Source organism: Cyclopterus lumpus, chromosome 24 (assembly GCF_009769545.1).
Source record: "Cyclopterus lumpus isolate fCycLum1 chromosome 24, fCycLum1.pri, whole genome shotgun sequence".
Classification (NCBI taxonomy): domain Eukaryota; kingdom Metazoa; phylum Chordata; class Actinopteri; order Perciformes; family Cyclopteridae; genus Cyclopterus; species Cyclopterus lumpus.
Window position 1 is genome coordinate 14,599,288 of NC_046989.1, and position 27,516 is coordinate 14,626,803.

Genomic DNA, 27,516 nt, shown 5'->3' on the forward strand with positions numbered 1-27,516 from the left:
TCGTCTTTTTTTCTCACAACATTAGAGAGGAACTCTGACTTTTTATAATTTGAACACTGTGAAATCATATGGATAATTCGCACTCGCTAGCTTTGATCTGTACTGCCTCTTTTTATTCTCTGCTCGCTCTTGTGCCACCTCCTGTATGTTTACACATTGAGTGTTGTGTTGTGTGTGTGTGTGTGTGTGTGTGTGTGTGTGTGTGTGTAGCACACCATAAAACCAGAGTAAATAGTAGAACACGTAGCAACTGTCTTTATTGAACAACAGCATTTTAGAAGGTAGGGATTTAACATATATATAGTTGAAAGCCTACAAGAAAAGTAATTTAAATATTTATATATATCTTTACAAATGTTCATGGGCAACTCAGAGAGCTTGTGTCGGCTAAACCTGCGATCTGGGGAGTGTACAAAGATAGACATGCACAGGGATGAGTAACGACGGCAACCGCAAAGTCACCTTTTACAAAATGGCTGAGGTGGACCTTCTCTCTCTCTCTCTCTCTCTCTCTCTCTCTCTCTCTCTCGCTCTCTCTCTCTCTCTCTCTCTCTCTCTCTCTCTCTCTTTCACACACACACTCACACATTCACAGACCACAGCCCAGGCAGTGGTGTCAGTCTCTCATCCAGAAACAGTGTCTTTTTCTCTGTTGCCCACATGGTAAACACACTGGTTGCTATTTTGACTGATTGTACGGTGTAAATATTAAAATATGTCTGCTTGGGGGGGTTCCTGTGCTCTCACAGGAACATGTGTGTGTGTGGGTCTGTGTGTGTGTGTGTGTGTGTGTGTGTGTGTGTGTGTGTGTGTGTGTGTGTGTGCGTGACTATATAATGACTTGGGTCAGGGTCGTTTTTTTTATTTGATCAATTGAAGATTGTTTGGAAACTGAAATAAATTGAATTCAGACGACTGAGAATTTAAACAAAACTAGAACTTTGGGTGGCGATGACGGAGAATACTCTTTATAATTTCTGACTAAACAGATGCAATGAACCTTCAGAGGACAACGGTGTTTCATATACCTGAACTATCTGGATTGAGATCAAATTGCCCAAAGCACTTAGAATGTGTGTGTGTGAGTGTGTGTGTGTGTGTGTGTGTGTGTGTGTGTGTGTGTGTGTGTGTGTGTGTGTGTGTGTGTGATGTGTGTGTCATGTGTGTTACGTTGTATCGGCAGATACCACACCTGTCCTGGAAAACTGTGATGTCAGTGTGTCCATGTTTACTTCCTGTTTTCAGAATGAATAAATAAACAAATAAAAGTCTTGGATGAGTCACAGCCGTCTCCATGGCGAGGCTTCTCCTTGTCATGACACATACGTAGACATTCACACACACGCGCACACACGCACACACACCTAAACAGGATGTGTTCACTCAAAAATCAGTACGTCTTGTTTGGGACGTTTCAGGTTAGAGTTAAATTCCAACATAAGATAAATAAATAACAATAAATATGAATTGTCCCAAAAAAGAGTAATGCGTGGGAGTTAACAATCCTTTCTGAGAGTCTACACACACACACACACACACACACACACACACACACACACAAACACACACTCTCCTAAATGCAGCGCTCCAAGGCACGGGGACCGGGTGGGAGTGGGCTACTCAGTCTTTTCTATTTTCCCGTCTTTGCTCTGGGGCTCGGCTGTTTTCCGGAGCTGCGTCTTTTCTGAGCTGCTGTTGATCTGTTGGTCGGTGGGTCCGCTGGTTTTTCCGCTCGAGGTTTTGTCCAGGTAGTTGAGCATCTCACTCAGCACCGTCTGGAAGGTGCTGAGGGCTGCGCAGACCGCCGGCGTGCCGAATCCGTGAGTGATCAGACTGTCGGGGAGGGGAGGCCGAAGCAAACGTCAGAATAATGACACACCTATGTTTCATTCAAAAGAAGGACTACGTCATTTGGGTTTTAAGGCGTGCTGGTTCACTGAAGTAGAGCAGCTTTCTGTGTCCCTCCTCAACTTGTTCACTTTCCTCTGCATTATGGAGCTTCTACTCCAGTTTACACCCTGGTTCTATTCCAATGGACAGGGAGACACTGAATGCTACAAGCACACTCTACTCAGAGTACTGTCAGTCACTTTGATGCATTGATTAACTGATTAACAGGAAAACAACTGACAACTATTTCCATTATCAATATTTCATTGAATTATTTCCTTTAAGAAAAGAAGCTGAATATTCCCTCGTTGTCCCTTCTCGGTTGTATTTGCTGCTTTTCTGTGTTCAAAGTAGGGTCGCAAAGGGGCGGAAAGTTTTCGGAAAGTTTCCACGGGAATTTTGTCTCGGGAATTTTTGGAATTTTGCTTTTTTGCAAAAGCATATAACAGGGAACTTAAATGTAGTTGAGAACAAGACTCTGCACGCCTAGCTCAGCTGGACCCTGAATGCAGCTGGTTGGGAACATTGTCTGCCAGAAACAAACGTAAACATAAAACCTTCTGTTGTTTTTGAACGTCTTTGTCATCAGTGTTGCATCTGAACGTTTCAGCCCTATGCCTGGCAAGTGTGAGAGCGCCGAGTTGTGTAGAGGCCAAGAGCGGTATTGCAGACAGATAGAGATTTAAATTATAGCTCGCAACATATTGAAAAAAATAACTGAACTAGTTCATTTTTTGGAGCTGTGAACTTAGTTCAAAATGTTGAATTATGAACTATAAACTGGTTCATTTTAAAATGTGTGAACTATGAACTGAACTAGTTCATGTAGAAAGTGAACTTTCCCAACACTGTCATTACCTAGCATATTGATTACTTGGTAAACTGAAGCCATGTTCATTTTAATACCAAGTTTATTTGTATACAGTAGACTAACTTTTTACAGCAGTGAGGAGGACGTTGATGAGGAAGAAAGCATTTAGACCTGAAAGGATTCAGGGAAAAACACACAAAAAAAAAATTTGGTTGGGGGGTGGTGATCATAGGGAATACACTTTTTTTTATTCAACGTTCATGTTTTTGTTGTTCGATTAAAGAATAACATTTTTAAAAGTTGTATTATAAATGTTTGCATGCATGTCTGCTTATGACAAGGTAAATCCAGTTAAATTACCCCCAAATTCCCGTTAATTCCCGTTAATTCCTGTATATTCCCGTTTATTCCCGTTAATTCCCGTGGAAAGTTTCCAACTTTGAATATTCCCGGAATTTTGCAACCCTGATTCAAAGTGATAGTGAGCTGCATATTGTAGGTGTTCATGGGACAAAACAAAACATTTGTAGACCTCTCCTTGGGCTTTTAGATGTTGTAATGGATATTTCTCCATATAATATTCCTTAGTTGCAGCCTTAATGATGATATCATACATGGCAATAAAACATACAGTAGCTGTTTGTGTGTCCACTGTGGGTATTTAACGCGATCACAATCAAACGATATTTTAATTTCTATTTCCTAAAACAACATTTAAAATCCACCCTAACAAACCTATTTTCTTCTTCAGTTCTATATGTATTATAAACAAAGTGAACGCAAACAAAAGACACGTGCCATGAATGAAAGACAGCACAACATTTGAAAGCACCACTGCTGAATAACAATAGAGGATTTATGAGGACAGAAAATAAAAAGATAAATAGCCCTTAAATTGGTTTTCCAGCATGATACTGGTTCGCCCGCCTTGTCAGATCCTCAGGCAGGTTCTTGCTGAGCTAAATGTCAGGCCCCCTCTCAGCTGCCAGAAGGATCCTCTTCAATCTGTCATAACTGTATTTCTACAACGTCTTACTTTCCTGCCCAGCGCTCTACACCACATCTCCCTTTGGAGGTCTGATAAAACTCTGCATATTCTGCGATGGCTGACGCCATAGATGTGGCATTTCGGCTAACAAGCCGCCGTTCCCCTCCTCCTCTGTAATTTGTGCCAAATAACAAACTGCACAGCTGCATGTTTTCCAAAATGGCAAAGAGGTCAGAGCCAAAAACGGAAGGCAAGCCGACCTCAGTTAGAAACGGTTTGCACTCAGTGTCGGCTTCATTACCTCAAAATAAACGTGCTTTGTGTGTGTTACCTGAAGTGTGTGAGGTGTCTCTGGATGTCCATGTCCAGGATGGGGGTCGGTCTGGAGGAGCCCAGAGGAGAGCGGTCTTGGCTCAATAAGTCCTGGAACTCCTTACAGATTTGCCTGATGGACAGACGGAGGGAGGCAATGAGGGATCACCATCTGTCTCCAACACAACCGTCACCGTTTTTCTTTTTTTTTGTTGCACCCACCCTCATTTTGGATCAACCCGCACATAAATCCCCTCCCAGGAAACAATTGAAGGAACACTACATGCAGCAGCGAGACTCCAAATCCAAACACTTGATACACAACATGATACCAAAGATTCTGCAAGCGTGGAGTCAACATTTGTTTTCAGCTATCTTTTGGTTTTTTTTATTCAGCACTGGGATGATTTCAGCGGAAAAATAGGATCCAACTTAGCTGGAAAAGAGTAGGAGCCTTTCCCCACCTCAGCATATCCAGTACTCAATGTGCAGTAGGGCTAGTTATACCGTACAATTGTGATTTCAATATCTTGAAATTGAAATACAGTAAAGTAGATGCTTTATTTTTATTTATTTTTATTATTTACTCATGGCAACACCTTATTTTGTCATATACTCTCCTTCTCTCAAACCAAACCTTCTCTCAAACCTTTATTTATGACATTTTCACGAGTTTTCTCGTTTTTTATCACCGTTTCCCCTCAAGACCGATGGTTAGTAGCGTGACTATAAAGTGGCTGTAAATGGGAAAAGAAGGAGGGAAGTGAAATTAATATCTGAGGAAGATTGGTTCTTAGACGACCCCTTTTTCTTGACTTTTTAGTGACTCCCGTATTGATTTGACCTTTTAAAAAGAGAATTTCCCACTAAAACATATTGCGTCTTGCAGAGAGTTGACACAATGTAAGCACTTGTATCCGTGTGCGTATGAATGCAGTCTCACTTGGTAGCCAGGACCATTTTCTTGCGCCCACTGGTTTCTTTCGGCTCACTGTGCTGCCTCGCCAGATGTTCCCCCACCGCCTTACTGGGGAACTCTGTCTCGCAGGTGTAGCCAAAGTCCCTCGCCAGGTGGAGCGCCTCACCTGAGCACGAAGGGGAAACAGACATGATGAAACGAGCGCTCCGAGGATTAAATATGCAAACTGGCATAGATCTGAAGATATAATCTAAATATGGTGGAATGTACTTTTGGACAACGGCCCCTTACCTTCCACCAGGGAGGTGAGCAGTGTGACGTTGGCAGCTTTCCTCCGTCCTGCCGGCAGGTTGAGGCCTAGACGGTCTAATTTCTCACGAAGACACCGGCCTCCGTTCTTAGACTTCGCTCTGTGGAAAAGTTAAAGAAATGTTCACGTCACATATTCCACATCATCACCCGATGGGATTTTACAAGACAGAAAATGTCATCATTCATCACCCGATATATATATATATATATATATATCTTTTTTAAATGTAATCAAAATACAAATAAAACAATCTGGCCTCCTTATTCTACAAAAGAACGTGTTTAATTAAGTCTTAAAAGTACGGATGGAAGAATATAGATTTGCTTTGATTTGACAAAGGCATGAAATTAAGCATAAAATCAAAGGGTATAAAATTAAAACATGTCAACTCGTAATATATTAAATACGCTTTCTTGACGCATGGATATGGTTGCATGTCCCCTTGAGTTTCGTCTGTCATTGTTTGAGCATTTGTCTCTTTCTCTTCTGGAAAGCAGAGGAACAATGGTCCCTGTCATTTCATTTTTCTTTTAATGTGAACATTTAAAAACACATGTGCTTACTTTCTGTCCAATTTAACATCCCAAAATCTTTTGGGATGTTTTTGATTGAAATTACTGAGGGTTTTCCATCAATCTGTAAAAAAAAAAGTTTCCTGCGCAGATTCAGATAAACATCTGAACATTGAGCCAAGATTTTGGCTTCGATACACACATGTGGAGTCACACTTCATGTTCTCATCTGTGAGAATAATATCCACATATGATTTATTCTACTCCAGATGAGGATCAACACCTCTATTTGCACATGTTCTTTTGTTTTTTTGGGACTTTGTTGATGCCTTATCTTCTAGGACTGGCCATATTCTCTCTCCTCTTCCTCCCTTCTCTTTCTCTGCGCCTCATCAATAATACAGCGCTGGCAACTCTTGCTTTCCTCTGGTTCCTCTGATCCTGGCATGCTTTGGCCCGGGTCTCGCCTCCCTCTGGCTCCCTGGGCATCGCGGCGCGTGCAGCCCCGGCCCTCGCTCGCCTACAATAGTCTTTGTGGGCGCTGCTGTATATCCTCTGTTTCATCTGAAGGCTACAAAGACTCAGGCAGCGCGCTCAATGTTCACCAGCCAGATTTACGCTTTAGAAAACCGTGTTCTCACGTTCAAAATCCATCTCCGTCACACTCTTCACTTCCATTTGAATTTGTTTTACGGGATATACAGGGGGTGGACAAAATAACAAACGTTTTTTTGTTAATCTAATAACAAAAGAACATCTCCGCAGTCCGAGTTGTTGATTCATGAGGCTAGGTGTTGTGTTGTGTACACACTTTGTATACAACCCGCCAGCTGCAAGATGGACTACATTACTCTGAGGTTTTGTGACCTATATGGCTCAAATATTGTTTTCGCCAAAAAACAATCAGGGCAAAATAATCAGTGGATGTATTTCTGGGAAACTGAGAACACTAATAATGGAGTTACTATAATATAATATAATCAAAGCTGTCAGCAACTAAGGTTCTCTGCAATAACAAAATGCATTGGTTCTACAATGAGCCAATACAATGAGAGGAAATTTAAACATTCACCATGTCAGCGGTACCAAACCAACCAAAAGAGTAAGTCAACAAATCAGTGCACTGTCCATGAAAGAACCCTTGTCCTGCACCAGCACCCTGTGTGTGGTGTGTGTATGTGTGTGTGTGTGTGTGTGTGTGTGTGTGTGTGTGTGTGTGTGTGTGTGTGTGTGTGTGTGTGTGTGTGTGTACTGACCTGCGCAGGATGCCGCCCAGTAGGGAGGCGTTGAGGCACTCTGGTGGGGACAGTCTTCTTTTCACCTCGGCGATGGTGACTTTGTACTTGGAGGTGGAGCTGAGCAGCGACAGGCGGCCCGGTACCGAGCAGAACAGGTCGGTGGGATTCACCACACACGTCCCCCCTGCACACAAACACAAGATGAAGTGTATTCTGATCTCCGTCGCAGTCCTATACAAAACGCAAATCCCCAAATGTCACCTTCTCTTGAAACAAGAGAAACATCCCTGCACCTGCATTTTTAACCAAATATTCTTTAAGCAAAGTGTTTCAACAGTAAATAACTCGTTCCCGGTCACAGTTTGCTTTGGTGATTGGCACACATGGAGCTGTGTGTCATTTCAACAGACAGACTGTGTTTCAAATCATATAGGAGTGACTGCATAATTGGCAAAGTATTTCTCTAATGATGCTGTGTGTCAACACACAAACCAACATGACGCAGAAACAATGCAGCACAACAATGGAGCCATGAAACAAAGAACTGTGGAGACATCCAGCACATTTCAAACCTTTTGCTATTTTAGTTTGGTAAACGCCTGCACTTTGTGTCTATTGTACTTCTGTGTGGGTCTAATTATGGCCCCCCCCCCCTTTTTTTTTTTACAGTGTACTGATACTTGTTTGTTTTATCAGTGCACTGATTATAATACAACAAACGTTTGTGGTATTTAGGGAAAGCCCCTATGTCAACACAAGCTTACATATTTCAGGGAAATTGTCCAGGCAGGTTTATCATTGGATATTTAGTAATATTCCATTGCATTATGCCACAAACTCCTTCTGTGCTTATTTAGTAATAATGATAACAATAGCAATATAATAATAACAATATGCGAGTGTCACCGGACATTAACCCAAACTTCTCTCAGCGCACTTATAACTATCTCAACATGTACAATACACAACGGTTACACTCTAAAGATTTACAGTGGAACATTAATTTTCCAATTTGATTAGATACTGATTAGTAAAGTGTCAACAAAACAAGGATATCCTCAAGTTCATTAAAGATAATGAATATTTACCTGCACTAACAATAATGATAATAATCAGCCTGGTGACATCCAAGAGCCAAACAAGAAGCACAGTGCGAAGCCAAAAGCACTGAAACATTATTGGGCCTCCTTTAACTTTGTAATGAATTCTGCAAGTTCCTTTTTTACGAGAGCTGCAAAAGACCTTTACTTTATTTGTAGTGTGGATCCTTTCAGGTCTATACCAAATGTGTCCAATGAAAATATATTTAGACCTTGAAAAGCCTCGACTCATAGAAAATACATCCGACAGGGAACCAATGCATAAAAGTATAATTAGTGTGATGTGTCAGTGCAGCCAGTGTATTTACTATTCACAGTAAATGGACAGGTTAGGACTGTCACAAGGTCTGTGCAGGAGAAATGCTCCACATACTGGAACGGACTACTTTCTACATGTTTAATAACATACAAATCATTTAGGACTGTCACAAGGTCATGAGCTTAGAAAACAACCTCCAGCTTTGTGACACTAGATTTTTCATATAATCCAACAGATTAGTAATGGAGTATGTATTTTAAGACGTAGGATCATTTTTTTAACCGAAAGAGCAAATAATAATGTTGTTTATCTGAAACTATTACAATTATAATGTAAGATAGTGTTCCCTGAAAGTCTGGCTAGTACATATTGTTTCACAGTGCAGCTAACATAATATATGTTCAAATATTATCATTTAAAACAAAAATTCAACTAGAATAGATTGTAAATACACACTCAGAAAAATACATATAGGATCAAGTATCTCCAATCACCAGTGGGATCAACGAGTTTCGCTCAGCAGCCTCCTTTGCACTAGTTAAATATGACATGTTTCACTATGTACATACATTTATATCCCAGCTCAATATTTGTCTGTATGGAAGAAAAGTCTGCTGTAATCTTCCATGAACATTTCCATAATCACCTTCCACCAAGCTGATTTCATTGTGTTCCCCTGGATGTGTGATAGTGAGGGCTCCTTCACATTATTAATTGCATCTGAATCAGTGTTGCTGCATCCTCCTGGAATATATTGACTGCTCTGAGCAGGCCTGTTATTACGAAACTTTCACTTGAACTAACGTCCCAAGCAGCTGAAACGCAAGGTTTCTGTCTGATGTACTGTAGGCTATATTCTATTATTCATCTGGCTCATTATCAAATCTAACAGCAGGGTGTGTCGCTTTGTTATGAGGTTGTGCTGGATATGATGGAATGAAGAAAAGGATGCCATTTAGGCCGAGTAGAACAACGCTGCAGGCGAAGATTTCCCCCTGCAATTGCCAATCTTTTCAGGGCAATGTGGACAATTTGTGGCCACCGACCATAAGCCTTAAATACATGAGCCACTGTAGCCTATATATATATATATATTTGTTGCTCTCCGAATCCATTATTCAAAGTCAGCAGAAATGTGCTAGTTCCCTATGATTTCCATCCATCTGGCCGCAGGAAGGCACTTAGACCTGCAGCTTGAGCACCATGGACAGCGGCTTCCCACCTTTCATTTTCAGCACCTGGACAGCGACTCGTGCCCACAGCATAATGGTGTGGAAACAAAAGCCGGGGCTACTCCGGCGGGCAGCACTTTGTACGAGGCAGTATGGGACTTGTATTTCACTCGGGCTGTCACAAATGGATGAATGCAGGTCGAGGGAATCCATTGATGCTATATTGGTTAAGGAACTCCTGTGTGTTGTGCGTGTGTGCGCGCGCGTGCGTGTGTGTGTGTGTGTGTGTGAAGTCCGGCTCGTCTGCGTCTGCATGTGACACAAACACCGCGGACCTGTCTGTCAGACTCACGCGCTCTGACAGGGGCGCGCGCGCGCGTCTCTGAAAAGCCGCGGGTTCACATCATATTAATTCCCCTAAAAATGTTTTGATTCAAAGTAGTTTGTATTTTATGTTGCCAAGGGCAATCGAAAAGAGCTATTGCCGGTAGTGCAGTCAGTGGAGCGCGCGGGCCCAGAGGCGATAACGGTATTTAAGCAACGGAGAGTAGCCTCGGGCGGCGGCGCGAGCGGCGGGCGGGATCACACGCGGAATCAAGCGCCTTTTACGAGTTTGCCACGGAAATTAAAAGAAAAAGAGACACGGGCCAAATGTCATTCTGCTCATATTTCAACAACAATGTTTATAGCTCAAATAAAAGCCCGCCAATGTCTTGACAGAAGAGAGCGGGGCCGCGCGCGCGCGCACGGGGCTACGGGTGGCGGGGGCGCGCGTCTGACAGATCAGGCTTGATCTGGGAAAGCATGCTGTTTGGAGATGAACTGGAAAAGGGATCGCAGGGTGATTAAAAACACAGACGACTCCTCCTAAGTAGGATCCGCGTTTTTCTTGAGTGATTTTCTTTTTGAAAAAAGGTTATGTGAATATTCATGCCGCCAAAGCCGCAGTCAGAAAGAACAACATTAATATGATCTCGGCTGAATCCGGGGCCCCGCTCGGCATTAGCATATCAAAGCGTCCGCCCGAGGCGAGAGAAGCTATCGATACGGGAGCGGGAGGTAAAGCAAAGATTATTGGTTGTGATGGTTGCGGCGGCTGAGCTCAGGGCCAAAGACGGCGCACCATTAACCGAAAGTGATAGCGAAGGGATTCCCGAGTCAATCCGAGAGAAAAGCCCCAACACCAGGCAGAGCTGATGAAAAATTAAACCCGAGACACAGCCTTCCTGTCTGTATGGAAAACTAGTAAACATAAATAAATAAATAAACATCCTTTGATGGAGCCTATGAAGCAGATATACAGCGTGTATAAAACCCAGACTTCATGAGATAAGTGGCTGATCATATGTGTGTGTATGTAGGCCGAGAGTCCACTTCCACGTTTGACCCATGAACATTCAATAACATTATATATATATATATATATATATATATATATATATATATATATATATATATATATATATATATATGTGTGTGTTATTATCATTCATGCGACTGCCTCTGATTAAACATACAGGTACATACAAAGAACAAAGTCACTGCACCAGAGAGAGAGAGATAGAATTAATCCTGTCATTCATTACATCCCACAGATAAACACAAGACACACAAATAAAAGGAAATATAATTTGCCTGGAAGCATTACAATGCGTGGTAATACTGAGCAGCTTCGTGAATATTGGATTATAGATAGTTCAAAGTCATTCTCTAAAAAAATAACGAGGTTTTATGCGAGCACATCAAACTGAATCGGATTAATTTATTTATTGACAATATATGGCATTACAGACCTATACTTTAATTTGTGATTAGTTTGTTTAATTAAGAGCCATTTTTTAACAGTCTGCAATATTATGCATTTATAGCCGGTTCTAAAAAATAAAAATAGTGCATATATTTTCCTTAAATCAGTCTTTGCTATATAGGGTTATTACAGGCGAGAGATAAGAATCAGGATAGCAATGTTGGGGAATTAGGATGAATTTATGATCTTAAAATAAGCATGAATATTATAGTAAACCGGGGTGTTTATTTAATGAAAACAAATGTTAAAATGTATGTAGCCCACAGGGTTGACTTCAAACACGCGGTGTCTGTTGTAAACTATAACATTTCAAATATACACCTGGAAGGTCTGTGCACCATCAAATCGGTGCCATATTAATTTGTGACTTTATTGACATTTTAATTTCGTGGAAAGAAGGAAACTCGCAAAGTGTTTAGTGTGACTGGTAAAAGAAAAAGAAAAAGACCCGGTATAGGTGTTGAGTGACAGTCCATTTCATAGTGGAAATGGGGGAGCCCCGTCTCGTGCGCGTGTACAGTGTGTTAGTGTTTAAATAGGCGACAAGACGGGGCCGCTGCCGCTGTAACATGTTGACAGCAGACAAGAGAGCACTGTTCCGCCTGTTTGTCTGTCTGCTCGCTGTCGTGTCGTGTCGAGCCGCGAGTGTTCACGGGCTCCGGTGCAACAGTACACACACACACACACACACACACACACACAGAGAGAGAGAGAGAGAGGATGAATGCGGCCTTACCTCTCCGGATGACGCCCCCTTGGCCGTTCAGCACGAGCCCACACTGCGCTTCCACGGAGCCCTGCGGAGACACGCGCTCATTAGCACCAGCAGGCAGGTGAACGCGCTTCACCTGGATGTCTACACCGCTGCAGCGCAGTTTACCGGCTGTCAGGGAAAGACGCTTCTTTCTTGTGTTGCTTTGGTCTCTCTCTCTCTGGGAGCTGTGGTGCTTCATGGGCATTTACCATTACACAGAAAACGAAACATTCTCTGGACACTTAGAAATGAAAAATACCATAATAATGCAATGCAAAACAAACACTTAAATGTACATGTTATGTCAGTTGGTCTGAAGCATCCGTGCTTCTTTTTTTAGGCAATATCCGGTACATCCTGCAGATCAGTGGTCCCTTATATGTTTTAACTCCACTTAAAACAGTAATTTTGACTTATTGTTTTCATGATTCATTACCCAATACGGTTTAACTTAAATGATTGTATAGGCCTTGAGGCAAAAGTATGTCTGTGTACATTTTTAAAACTCATTTAGTACACCCCATATGATCTTATTTGACCCCTGAGGTGCATCTCGCGGACTCTTTTGGGGGTCTTCATAATATAGGTCACCGTCACGTGTTTGCAATGAGAAGTTAAACAGTCCACTTGTAGCCTCTAAACAGTGGCCCCTTTGAACACCATTCTAGTGGTGGAAGCCTTTTTGTTAGAAAGTGTACGTCACTTAGCAGGCTTTGAGTAAAATTGAGGGCACATTAAAATAAAGGATGCAGATCACGGCTCACCCAGAAACGAGCTTAATTTGAAAGGCTCCAGGCTATAAGCGAGGACAGCGCAACTCGTCCAGACTGAGAAATGAGCACAAGTGGCCAGAGTTTTGGTTGCAGCCACCAACCAACCTGTTGTGGATCGCGCGCACACACGCAAGCGCACACGCAGCCGATATGGGCACCTACATGGATGGAAACCTGTTACCGCCGCCATTTTGGTTCCAGATCAGACTCGCGTGCTATCTACAATGTCATCAAGAAAGGAGAACACGCGCTTTTTATTCAGAAAAAACACTTAATCCCCCGTGCGAGCCTCGAGGCCTGGCCCACGCGCAACCCCCGATTAAAATAAACCCGCAGAAAGGAGCGTGTTGTAGTTCTTTCTTAACCAGCTCCTGCTCCGTTTCTTTTCTTCTGTGCCGAAGCTAAAGTGATTATAAAATCAATATACAAAACGCAGAGGTCTTGCATGAATTAGCTTAGTGACGGGAGAAAGGTGTGGCAGCTGCTTTTGTTCAGCATGAAAATCTCTTTAACGCGCTCAAAGATGCGACCGGGCTGCACGAGACCATGGGCGCATCTGTTCCGTTCATACATCCGCCGCGTGCAAGCTCCGGTTCACGAGCCGCTTCTTTCTTTTTCTCAATAAAAGGGTCAAACCTGTGCTCTTTTCAAGTGCCAGCAGCTTAAGATAAATATGTGCCATAACAATGATCAACTATGAGCCTTTAGGTTTGACAAATAAAATAGGATAAAATAAAACAAAAATAATATTAAATAAAATAAAGAAATTAAATAACTCAATTACTCAAATACAATTACTATTAGTTTTACACTACTGTATTGCAACAACAATGGGTAGGGTAGTATTTGTTATTACCGAATCCAAATTAATACATTTCATGCAAAAATTGTATTAACAACTCCACGATGATATAGATTATGAAAAAATAAATAACAATCATACAATTACAAATTTAATTTCCTAAACTACTGCAATATTTAGGAACAATTCACGTCGCCTATTTTGTATTTAATACACATCCTTAACCTCAGGCTATAGGCTGCTGCCACACCCTTTAAACCAAGTAAAAGAAATGAATTAAAAGAAAACGGAATTACTGTAATATATTACAATAAAAAACCTGCATTACATTGATATAGTCGTGGTTAATATTATCGATGCTATTTAGACATATAGTGTAAACATTAGGACCCGTTCAGAGTGCAGCGTAACGACTAGAAGTGTCGATAAAAGCGACTCTTTATCGACCTGAAGTGGAGCGGGTTGGTAAACACTTAACGCGACTGATATTATGCGTCGCTGTGTTTAAATTGTGTTTAACTAGAGACGTGTGTTAAGCAGCTCAGATATCGCTGCATAAGTAACAAAGTTGATTGACGTTAAGTCGGTAATTGGATAAACTACGGTGCTTTATGGTGCTCGAGCTGGGCATTGTGCCCCGAACCCCGATCCGTTAATCCGCCCTTTACCGGAGAATAGAGCAACCAGCGGCTTTTCTTTGCCTCAACAGACAGCCGGACACACACACACTCTCTCCACACACACACACACGCACACACACACACACACACACACGCGCACACACACACACACACACACACACACACACACACACACACACACACACACACACACACACACACAAGAGCCGTGCGAAATCCGTTTTCATCTCGACCATTTCTTTACATCGAAAAGAATTATGTAAAATATGGGTCACGTGTGTTTCTGGGAAAATAAAAGGCGGACTTCACAATAGGATTGTATAGACTGCCAGTCAATTAACCTTTAGAAACAGGCCTGCCTTTCAGGGCCACGGCGCCGGGTGGACTTGACATTTACTCAGCCTGTTGTACAGTCACGTTTGGTTTGGCAACAAAATCATCTCAAGATGATATCAATATTATTTACTCCAAAGTCATACAGGCTGAGTGGCTGCGTGGGATAACCTACAGGCCAAGTGTGGTGCAGCCCGGTCGGTGTCATAGACAACAGACAGATGAAGCAGACAGGCAGGCAGACAGACATCTGGTGCTGTCTTTCTGTTCAATATTTTGAAAATGCTGTGTTGCTGGTACAATAGGGGGAAGAAGGGGGGGGGGGGGGGTCAATAGTAGGGCAGTGGGGCAGGGATACTGGGTCTGGCAGCTATACTGGTCTGTTATTATCATATTATATCTTAATAAACCAGAACAAAAATAAGCCAGGGGTGAAAGAAAATAAAGGGGGTGCAATAAGATGTTGGATCTCCGGACTTGAGGCGATGGGACACTCAATAAACGGGGGAAGAGTGATGGAGGACCGCCAGTACCTGCAGGTCGTCCGACCCGGACGAAGGGAGACCCAGGCCGGCGGCGGGCAGCAGCCTCTGGTCCGCGTGGTGCATACCGACGCCATAGGCCTGGGAGCCGTGTGACGTCATCAGCGACAGGTCATGGCGCCGGTAGGCGTCGAGGCAGCCCAGCTCGCGCCGCTGCTGCTCGTCCAGGCACGAGGACTTGAGGGCCGAGCGCGCATTGTGCAGGTTGAGGAAGTCGCCGGGCTCTCCGTGGTGAATCTGCTGGTAGTACTGGCCCGAGTGCAGCGAGTTGAGCCCGTAGGCCTCCGGGGCCACCGCCGGGTGCGAGTGCTGGAACTCGTAGTGGAAGGACTGGTGGTGGAGGGGCGTGTACTGGTGGTTGGCCGAGAAGTAGGGCGAGGCGAACTCCGTCCCGGCCGGCGCCGGGTAGCTGAGCGGGGAGGAGGAGGAGTACGCGACCGAGGAGTTGGCCACGGACTCCAGGCAGCCGAGTTGCATGAGCCGGTAGCTGTTTGATCCGTCGTGACGTATCTACAAGATAATAAAGAGACGGGGAAATATATGAGCCGTGTCATTTAGCATCAGCCGGATTGTCCTCTCTCTGCCTCCCAAACACACTCAAAAAAACACAGCTCGCGCACTCAAAGCGCGTTTTTTCTTCTTCTTCTTCTTCTTCCCACTTTAAACCACCTGAAGGAGATGTCATTTCCACACGCCCGGGAGGGGAACCAACGCACGGCAACAGGAGCCCTCGGTATTTTTTTGGTCTCCCTCCCTCCCTTTGGCATGCCTGTCACTCTCCTTGCAGCGTTTTTTAAAAGGCGTGCTGTTATATATTATTATTATTACCGAGCTGCTGGTAAATGTACTGTCCCAGCTCTCTCGCTCATTCTGGATGGGAGGTAAGCAGAGTGAGACACAGCGGAGTGTTCCGCCCTGAAATGTTCTAATCACACGGTTACCGGCACACACACACACACACACACACACACACGAGTCTCGTTTGCGTTGTTCCACACACTAATAATAACAATAATAATAATAAAAACCCGTTTTTGGGGTGCAGCTGCAGTGAGATGCCCCACTCATTTCTCCCACCATGCATATTCTTTTTTTTAAATTATAATCCGTGCGATACAGTACATCCCAGCAAGAGACTTCTCGAGAGCAGACGCGGTCTCGAAATGCCCCCTTAACTCCGTTAAAAAACCCCAAACAGTATGTTTATTCTGCTTCTACTATAATTTCATAAATTAAAGGATGTTGAAATAAATCAGCCTACCTCTGCGTCGTGGACAAGTCCGGGGAAGGTCGATGACATTGTGCTTTCTCCAAAGTAACCCGTTCTTTTCTTTTTTTTCCTTTTTTTTTTTTTTTTACTCCGCTCTCTTGGCCCGATCGAATAATAATAAAAAAAATGCCTTAAAATCCTTAAAAAAGCGAGAGAAATGGAAAAGTCCCCCCTAGCGCGCGCTCGGTAACGGCAGAAAGCTGGCGGAACGGGAGCGTCTCCCCTCTGCACGGACGGGGCTGGCTCACGGATTTTGTACTTGCAGGGTATTTCTCGGCTGATGTCGTAGGTCCCTTGGTAATATAGAAGTTCTGAAAATTAAGCATCAGCACTGAGGAATGGGAGGACAATAGACGGAGCGGAGCATCCCAGGAGACAAGGAATAAATATTGTATCTTCGCCTTAATAAGGAACCAAGTGCTTCTTTCAACATTTTCTACGCTTTTTGTGGACATTTTCCTTTTTGACCCGTTTGTATTTTCACAAGGTCTTCTTGTCGGTTTCGTGGTGTTTTTCTTTTCTTTTTCTTTTTTTTTAATAATTATTTTCTATTCACTCTGGCTATGTCGTTTTCACAAAAAAAATAAGTACGGATTTTCAACAGAAATGTAAGTTTGCTTTGACATATTATAAAGCTAATTCTGACAATTATCACTGGGATAAAACTGGATTTTCGTTTGATTCTTGAAGCAATCTCGTGATTGCTTCAGTCAGCTTGAATAAGGAATTTCATTTGGGAACGGGATGTTTTCGATGCTTTCTGCATGCCTCAGATGAATCTTTCATTATCACTGTTTTTAGTCATTTTTTATACCGTGGTTTATACGGATTTCAAAATGAAACATTAACATATGTACACATTTCTTTTCAGGAGAGATTCACTCGATGTAACCACAACGGAATCGATACAATATTTTATTTCCGGGAATTTATTAATTAACATAGCGTTAATAAAAATAAAACAGTTATTTATTATTATAACTGAAACTGATTATTTAGTATGTGCATACGTGCTCAATTAAATCAACAACGCTGCTCATTTTTTCTTTTTTACTAATGCATGGAAAACAGCTTTTGATTATTTATTTCTTCTTTTTATGATGGGGGAGGGGGTTACTACGAGTGTTGCCTTTGTGAAGAACAGACCGAAGCACGAGACCTTGTCTTTTTCAAATCAGCATTGTAAGTGTATGTGTGACCACAGGCGCGTGCGTGGAAGAATGGACGACGTGCTACTGCATTTATTATTGTTATTACTTGTATTGCTATTTGTAGTGCCGTGGTCATTATTGCTATTATTATTATATTTGGACATGGCAGATCGGAATTTGGACTATATCTCGGTCAGTCGGTCATCCTCGTGACCCATCTCTCTCTCTCTCTCTCTTTTTCTCTCTCTTTCTCTCTCTCTCCGCCTTCCTCCTCATGCTGTAACTCACCTGAGCACGCGCCCTCGGGGTGGTCCTACCCAGCTGAACGGGGTAGTGTTGTAGAGGAAGATGATGGAGTCATTTACTTGTTGGTGTATTATAGTCTATTTATTTGAAAGCCTATATCGACTTTAGGGGCAATTAAAAGATACAATCAGGTGAACCATCCTCTTCAACACAACGAGGTTAATTATTTTGTAGATGATAATGATGATAATAGCGCATCGAATAGTAACAGGTGTACAAATCCATGCAGCACATATTATTAGAATGAATTCACAGACAGCAGCCTATTGCTGCCTTGCCCTTAGGCCACCCGGGAAAGCAACATAGATACAAAACGTAAAAGCAGAAGCCCAAAAGCTTGTGGTCACAGCCTGAAGAGAGGCAAAGGGAACTAAAGGAGAGGGGAGGAGATGAAACTTAAGGAAGAGAGAGAAGTATTCCTGCCATTCAAAACAAACCAGCCAACACAGAGAGACAGAGAGAGGGGGGGGGGGGGGGGGGGGGGGGGGGGGATAAGCCCTAATCAGTCTCGTTTTGAATGTTGTTTTCCTGTAACTGAAACCAAAGCGACTCCCTGATATTATTAAAGTGCAGACTGTGACGCCGGGACGCCTTGACTCGGCAATTTAATTAAGCAACTATTTCCCCTCCCATCTGTTACTGCATGCGTCCGAATCGGTTACAATAATGACACATAATAACGGCACACGTTTCAATAACCCCTCTGTTTGTGTTGTTTGTAATATATTAGAAGTGTTCTTTTGATAGTAGTTATTATTGATTTCTTTCTCATATACATGTTCCACCTCATCACAGGTCACGTGAGAGCTAATAAATCCTCCCAAGCAAACTGGAATATTCCCAAAGATTTCCTCTTTCTTCTTGAGCACGACTATTTAGCCTCTCGCATCAGACAGAAAGTCTTCAGAGCAAACACAAACGGCCCGGGCGGAGACACAGGAGGTGCAGGGGCGCCTTAAACAGCCTCCCTTAAAAGTTCTCAAGGCCTTTTATATTTTAATTAACCGTTACCGATTGTTTCGCCTCGGGGCTTGACGTGAAACCTCTGCACGACGAGACCGGTGAAGGCCGGCTGTCGCATGCCAGGTATTAACAAACGAAAGTGAGAGCGAGAGAGAGAGAGAGAGAGAGAGAGAGAGAGAGAGAGAGAGAGAGAGAGAGGGTGGGTGAGGGGGAGGAAAAGGAAAGGAAAGGAAAGGAGGAGGGATGAATGAGAAGGCCACCGGGCAAAGAGAGATGGAGAGCGCAAGAGAGAGCTTTTGGTTTCAATTAAAGACACCTTAAGTGATTCGAAATGTGATCATATGATCAGGATTATTTTTTCTGATATTCATTTCTTATTGTGGGCAAACATATCAAGACAAACGTACACAAATGATATATCGAGAGCATAAACTCAATGACACCAGGAGTGGTTTGCCTCTTTCCTCTCACATCACCACCATCTTCATCACCACCATCATCATCCTGGTAGGTTGAATCAAAAGACTGAGAGAGAGAGAGAGAAAGAGAGAGAGAGAGAGAGAGCTATAGCCGATTCATCAAAATGAGAAGGTGAAGCCTGGAAGTCTAATTGGCTTCCTAAAAGCCATTCAAATGAGGTTCCTACAAAAAAGTTTACCCCAAAATCACAGATTGACACACTTAGTTATTAATCAGCTGGCTATTTTCCGTGATATATATATATCTAGATAGATCTCTATACATTTATAAGGGTGCAGGCAGGCAGTGCAACCACCGGAGCCGCCAACCCGAGGCACCAGTTGCACGGTAGACGGTCCTAATAAGGCTTAACGCTGACGAGGGCCCCGCTCTTACCGGGGGCTTGGAGCGCCGCGCCAGATGCGCACTGATCTCCGGACAGTAGCCAGTCCATCTGCCGCCTGACGAGGCAGGGAAAGGCCCGGAACCCCGCACGGTACAGCCCAGAGGCGAGAATTTAGATCAGCCCCAAGGTTCCTGGATGGGGCAGGGTGGGCGGGGGGGCATATTTCTTGAGCAAGTGGGAGAAAATAAGACCGCGTGGAGAGGCGGAAGGATTAGGATTTGAGCGAATGGGGGGTCATGTGGCACTTTAGATATAGGCTATCTTGTTTATTGCAATCGTGACCTTTATTATTGTAATTCGAGAGATATTTTCAGAAAGAAAGAAATGTCTACACAGTCACGTCAGTGTGGCGAGATCAAGGAGAAAACCTATTCAAATTAAAACTCGGTCGCCAGTTCCATTTAGTTCCGGAAACAAAATAGTCTGTTCCTCAAGCTTTTGTTACGTTTGATTGCACATAATATTACATGAAGGCATTTATTTTCAGCTCAAGGTTTTTTGCCTTGAAGAAAGAACCTCCGATCCAACATATTATGTTTAAAATCAACCAGTTTCCCATGAAACACAAAGTTCATAATGTAAAAAAAACCAAACATTTCCCATGTGATGCGAGATGTCACCCCTCTGGTGGATTTACTATCAGTCCTGATTGGTTTAAATGGTTTATTAGCGGGCCACAATTGATTTATAACAGATCACTACATAGCCTGCAGTTATTTAGCTTATTGCTACCAGAGTAAACAGTAATCCCCTCACTGCTTTAAGGCAATTATTTAGGTATATTGTGTCAGATTGTAACACTTATAGTAAGTGATGATTCTTTTAGTGGGTGTAGGACCCATGCTGAGTTATAATGAGCGATATGGATTACACCGTTTTGTTTCCATGCCTCGTAAACATGCTTTATATGAACAGTGTGCACTTGTATATGTCATTAATTATGTTGTCTCAAGTAAGAGCAGTTAGAAGAAAAGCTTAAACTCACAATACGGTCTGCTTCCAGTCTATATGCACATGTGTTGGCCTTGTTTATGAGTCTGTTTTGGTTTTAATCAGCTCCGGTCAGACACCGGCCTCATATGTCCATGAGCGTCGGTTAACTCGGCCCATAGCCTATCTGTGTGTGCGTGTGTGTGTGTGTGTGTGTGTGTGTGTGTGTGTGTGTGTGTGTGTGTGTAGGTCTGCACCTTTCCAGCCAAAATAACGACTTGCATAATGAAGAGCAACCATAACAAACGGCTCAGAAGATGTTTGTCCTCCATCAACAGCGAAAAGCAATTAAGGAAATGGTGTCTGACCTACATACAGGATGCGCCTCGGAAGGAAGCACAGGTTAATATGCTAATATGGATCTGCTAATTGTGGGGATTTACTTGTCGGTTTGCGGCGGGGAGGGGCCGGGGCGTCACTGCCTCGTTTAAGCCTTCAAGATTTGCAGCAAATTAATTTCTCCCCATGCAGTGCGTGAGGTGAGGAGAGCAGAGGAGGCAGGAAACAGGTGGTCGCTGCTAAATGGACAGTCAGGGAGAGACAGTATGTCCAGATTTACAGACGACCTCCCTACTATTGACCCCCCCCCCCCCCCCCCCCCCCCCCCCCCCCCCCCCCCCCCCCCCCCCCCCCCCCCCCCCCCCCCCCCCCCCCCCCCCCCCCCCCCCCCCCCCCCCCCCCCCCGCCCCCCCTACTTTTATTATTTTCCCCCCTGACATTTATTTTCCTACCCAGGGATTAAAACAAGTATATAAAATGCATCCAAGTCAAATGCACTCATATTAATTATTATCGCCCCGGGGGGACACCCCCCCTGCCCCCCCCCCCCCCCCCCCCCCCCCCCCCCCCCCCCCTCGCACACACACACACACACACACACACACACACACACACACACACACACACACACACACACACACACATAGCCTACAGAGCCGCAGGACGTTTAGGCTACTTCAAGGGGCCGTCATATCTCCAGGAAATACTCTTTTTTTTTTAGAGAGAGAGAGAGAAAACGAAATGCATGAATAACACGGATTCTGCGGCTACTTGTCACTAGAGGCAGCCACCGGGTATCATTGCCGGTTTGTGTTGTCAATTAGCGGGTAACTTGTTGTTCTTTTGTTGCAGTAATTACTCCTGAAGTCAATTCAGAAGTTCAACTCAGGGCAGACACGTGTCAGCTGCTGCGAGAGCACGAAAGAAAAGGCCAATCTGCTGTCAACGGACAGTGACTCAACCAACATATTGGATACATATAATCCATAGAGGCCTGTACACGGCGATAATAATAATTTAAAAAAAAACGTGCACTTGTTATTGTGACTTATAACATTTAATGTTATATTTCGGTTCAAAGTTTTAAATTCACGACATTAAATATATATAGACATAGTTTTTCTTTAATTGAAGTGCAAAACAAAAGAAAAGAGAAGAGAAGTGCAAACAAAGAAAAGCCAACAACTACAAGTTAAGTGAGTGGCAGTTACGCAGTCTGTTGAGATTTGTATTCTCAGTTCAAACAACCAATTAATGCTTTTCTGCGCTGAGTGATTAACAATATTTGAAATAGACTATTAAAGCCACCACTCGGCCATAACTGATGCTGTAAAATTGATCTCCAAAACTTAACTTCAGCAGCTGTTGGATCAGTTTGCCTAGTGTGTGTGTGTGTGTGTGTGTGTGTGTGTGTGTGTGTGTGTGTGTGTACGCGCGCGTCGATCGATGTTCATTAACTTCTCTTTTCAAGAGTTTTTGAAGTGCTCCTGGAGATCACACGGAAGCTAAAAAGTCTTTTGACCATTTCCCATCCAGTTTATTTGTAATGCACAGATGGCAGGAAAGAGCCAAATGTACTTTCATATTTTCATCATTTTCTTTTCCTCCTCCTCTTCCTCAATGTTTGTTTTCCTTCAATCCAACAGATACGTGAGATGCAACAGACAGTGAAAAAATACAACTTGTATAACTTATAAATGAATCGGTTATCATTGGGTTGTATTTCGGCTGTTTGTTTAGATAGATGATGCATCTCAGTTGAGTCTGTGGGATTTCAGATTTTATGGAAATATATGTCAGTGTTTAAATTGATAGAATAAAAATAAATTGCATGTGTGATCGCTTTAGTGATGAGTTCAATGCCAAGAGTAAAGTATTGACCTTTTGCTTTTATTCTCACTGTAGTTTCAATTGATGTCAACGTTTGGAAGACTATGTCATATAGAAGAAGAAAAAATAGTTTGGTAACAAAAATACGAAATGATCACAGCTAGATTCATTTTTTTTAGTCATTGCAGCTTCTTTCTTGTTGTAGAAACAATATTGTTTAATTTTTATTTGGGCATCTCTGGACTCACACCGGCTGGCTGTTATTGGGAATATTGGTGGGATACCAAACGCCACCTCAACAAAACCAAGGACTGCCCACAAGTCTGTCTTTATTGCATGTGGATATTAATTCAGCCCATCTCTCTTCTTCACTTCCTGCTGAATGTATCAATAACTTTGCTAAAGAATCAAACTGTAAGCTGTACCTGGTTCCTTGCTGCACTTCCTGACTTATTGCACATCTCTTGTCCACCAAAGAGTGTTTTGTTATTTTAATGATTTTTAGAAGCCTGGAAAAGTGATTCACAAGATCAAAACAATGAGGAAAGCATGAGAAACATCATCCTGGGTCGCATAATAATGTTTTTTTCTGCTCCCTCCTCTTAATCATCTTCCGACCACTCAGATTTATCTTGTGACCCCCTTGAACCACGGCTTTAAGGGCTCTGATCCAACTTGCAACCCTCTTTTTTCTCCCTCTATTGCAGGTGTGGGCACAACTCGACATGTGCTGCTGCTGGTTTGTCTTAACCATGAACTCTGCTGCGAACAAGCTGCTTCATGGGCAACCGGGTGAGAAAAGATCAGCTGAGAATGAAACAACCTTTCAGTTTCATCATCTATATGTCTTTGCTTCTCGAGCGCATGCAGGACCAAGCTCCTCTTCCGTGTTGTTAAACTTTCAAAACAAGTTATTCTGCTCTTGTATTATTTGCAATCATTAAAGTGTTTTCCCCCTTTTTGCTGTTCCTGTCCCGACCAGCAGAGTGCGCCGCGTTGGCAGTGCAGCCTGAGGGGAGATTAACCTGCAGGTCTCTAGGATAAGGGAGGACACACACACACACACACACACACACGTTGGAAACCTCTCACTTTGAAAGAAGTATACACATGCAAGGGGGGCGACACAGGTTCAATGACTTTGATCGTGTAATTCCTGTGTAATCTCTGTAATCTTTTAAAGCGGAGCTGTTTAAATGTATGTTGTATGTGCGTGTGTGAGTGACGATGTGCATGACATGTTCATTGGATTAACAAGATAAAGCGGAGGCCCGAGACCATACGGTTAAAAGAAGATGTTTAAGAATCAAAAGATTCCACAGATGTTCCCTCCAGTGTTGGTGAAGCTGTGTTCATGCCACACAGACATTCCCAGTTGTAGCACGTTTAAAGTGTTCATTCAAAGTGTCTTATCCGTAGTGTGGCCGTGAGTGTCAGTATAGGCAGTTTGACCGGACGGTCTGCAGCCTTCACAGACAACTGGAGGCTCCCCGGCAGAACACTTTGACCTTTTTTTTATTCATCATTATTGTAAAGTTCCATGTGATGTAAGTCACTGATGTTCCTTCTTTTTGTTGCATGACAACAATATAAACACGTGTGATTAAATGGAAACAATGCAAAATAAATTATGATCATGAGTACTTTGAGATTTGTGTGTCGTCTTTCTATCTTGGGGGTTATGGCGTCCACACGCAAAACCATAAAGTCCTAATTTACCCAACTCTTTATTTGAAGCAGAACGCAACGTGACTGTGACTGTTTAAGGCTTTGAATCAAGCTTCAACAGTTTATTGTTCCACATTTTTGTGACGGGAAACACAAGCCATTGTATGTTAATGAACAATGGCTTAATGAACAAACTAATCTTACAAGAGTTCAAGCAAGGTCACCAGACCAACAACCTTGGCGCCCAGCCAACACATTCTGTTCAGTTGTTGCTTTTGTGGCCTACAGACGATGCAGTGGACACCACTCAGCATCACACACAACCAAGTGATCTTCCATCTTATTTATTTTGTTGGCAGGATGAATCACACTTGTATCTTTATTTTTCTTTTTAGACTCGAACAGTGGCTGTAAAAGTAGTTTTGTCCTTTATGGCTCACATCAGCAGCTGTGTTTAAACTTCTCTTGTGTGAATTCTTGTTTCTAAACTGGCGCCAGAGATCATCTGCAACATGCAAAATGTAAAGCAAATGCACACAGTGAACTGGAAAGGAGCACACACTGGTGTTCCTGACTTCTTTTGGTTATGGTTGAACACAATCTTCATATTCCTGCTGCAAGAACCAGTTTTGTATGGCCTTGTCTGATGACATTGAGACATTTAGAGTTGTTTTCATTTTGTATATTGCGACAATGCAAAAGGCTAAATTCCTTGATGATGCAGCAGGCAATAATATAGATATTTATTCCAACAAATTCTACCACAATAATTGTATAAAGGCATCCACAGAAACTTACTAAACTATCTCTCTATCACAATCCAAGTAGCTGTCCTTCCATATGGACGGAATTGAACCATGTGAGAGATATGATACACGCCTTAACCATTAAGCTGCAGGGGCGTGTCCTAAAGGAATATTTCAACCTTTTGGGAAGTGTGCTTTTAGCTTTCTATAGCCCTCTCGTGTTTGTATTTGATATGAACCCACAGCTAGAGGCCGGTTAGCTTAGCACATAGTCTACAAAAAGGGGATCTTGCAAAAAGTTTTCTCCAAAACAGCAAATAGACATTTTTACAGATTGTTTTTTGCACTAATCAAACTGCGTGCCAATAACTGGGCTTCAGAGGTGCTGGTTGGTGGATGTTGTTACCCTTGCACAGAGCCAACTATTGCTATACATATTTATCGTACAGATATCGGATTGATCTTTCCAAAATGTCGCACTGTTCCTTTAAACTGCATGCTAGGGCCAACATCTTCAGTGCTGTGGTCGGAGCACCCAGGTGTTCTTTAAAAGGTGCCCCAGTGGACCGCCACAACAATAACAGATAGACGCATTGTATGAATGTATGAAAGTTAGAGTATTTCACACTTTTGCACTACTGTCAAATCCAATCGGGTAGAACAATAAACAGAACATGCAACATATTTCTGTCAAAAAGAGCCAGCAGATATAGTTCAACTAACAGAACTTTTGAACAGTTTCTAATTTGACCAAGTATTTCCACTTTTGTCTCTCACAGGCCAACCTTAGACATATCGATTTCCACCCCCACCCCCCTCTGTCAAACTCAACTGTCTCACTGTGTTGTCTTTTTAGCCTTTAATGCTTTTGGTTATCCTCAAACGCATCAGAGGCAGATCTGAAACCGGAAAAGTGCGGTTGAAACAATACCCAAATCGAGCAGCGAGGACTGAGAGAGACGCTGGAAAAGTTGAAAGTGGAGTTGGTCAATTATAACAGACTCCTCCGGCTTTGAGCCTTTGGTCGACCATAAGCTCATACGCTGTTTTCTTAAGTCATCCGCTGCCAGAGAAATCCTGTTTACTGTGTAACAACCAGCGTGGATGTCAACCGCAGCGTACACGCATGCACCTGAGATCACAGACCTGCTGCTTTATGGCAAGACAAACACCCACATTACACACCGCAACACACAGGAAACACACCGCAACATCACCCATAGAAGCATATAAGGGGGAGTTGAACCTGTGTGTGTGTGTGTGTGTGTGTGTGTGTGGTTACTTGACTGCTCCTGTATAATTACCAGGAACTCTCCTGATGTGGAACCTTTGCTGTTCTCACAATGAACCCATTTACTGCTGCAAACCATCAAACACCTGCCAAACACACACACACACACGCACACTCACACACACACACACACTCAGAGGCTGATGGTTTACATATACCAGCATACACACACACACACACATACATGGGCCTTGAGAAATGCATATACACACACAAACGCACACAAACCATTTCAAACGAATGCAGGGAAATAAACAGAGACGAGAGCACACATCCCCTTCCCTCTGGGAATTTTACTATTCTGCACTTCTCTGCTTCTCTCATCCATCTCTCTCTCTCTCTCTCTCTCCCTCTTTTCCTCTCTTAGTCTCTTCCTCTGCTCCTTTGTCTCCCTGATTATGCAGTCGATCCCAGGGTGCGCTACTCACTGAGATCATCCACCTGTCAATCTGAAGCACACACACACACACACACACACACACAGAGGTTTTTTTTTTGCACACACCATTCCACCAGTGATATTGATACAGAGGAAATATTAATGACTTCACTCACCTGCAATACACCATTGTATCTTGCACTTCCATCAGCGGGCCACGCAATTCATCAAGACACAGTTCTGGAACTTTCCACTCAAATAAAAAGTGTGGTGAAATAACACTGAATGCTTTGTCCCTGAACACACACACAGAGATGTGTAGAAAGGCGTCACATCAAGTGATGAAAATGCAAGATGGCGTGCAATTTTACCTTCTTTAACATGTGCCATGTTGTTTTTCAGTGCTTTGGCATGTGTTTATCTCTTTATTTGAGTTTTGGATGGTGCAATCCGATCACATGTTATGTCTTCAGGAATACATATTACAGTAAAGTACACAGTGAAGATTGACAGGCATAACAAGGTATAAACATACGCACATGTTATAGTATCTTCTTAGTCATAGCTTTTTAATGCTTGTTGGAATATCACATGCATATTTTAAGTGTATTG

General features: G+C 42.9%; 1 protein-coding gene across 1 annotated transcript; it reads right to left on the minus strand.

The window, feature by feature from the left end:
• Positions 1 to 1,616: 1,616 nt before the first annotated feature.
• Positions 1,617 to 16,466, minus strand: tfap2d (transcription factor AP-2 delta (activating enhancer binding protein 2 delta)). The gene is made up of 8 exons (XM_034527918.1): positions 16,428 to 16,466; positions 15,158 to 15,676; positions 12,058 to 12,118; positions 7,002 to 7,167; positions 5,212 to 5,330; positions 4,945 to 5,086; positions 4,021 to 4,134; positions 1,617 to 1,833 (listed from the first exon to the last, which is right to left on the minus strand). Exons 1-8 carry the CDS (start codon positions 16,464 to 16,466, stop codon positions 1,617 to 1,619), a joined length of 1,377 nt encoding a protein of 458 aa, XP_034383809.1.
• Between the last annotated feature and the right edge of the window lie 11,050 nt (positions 16,467 to 27,516).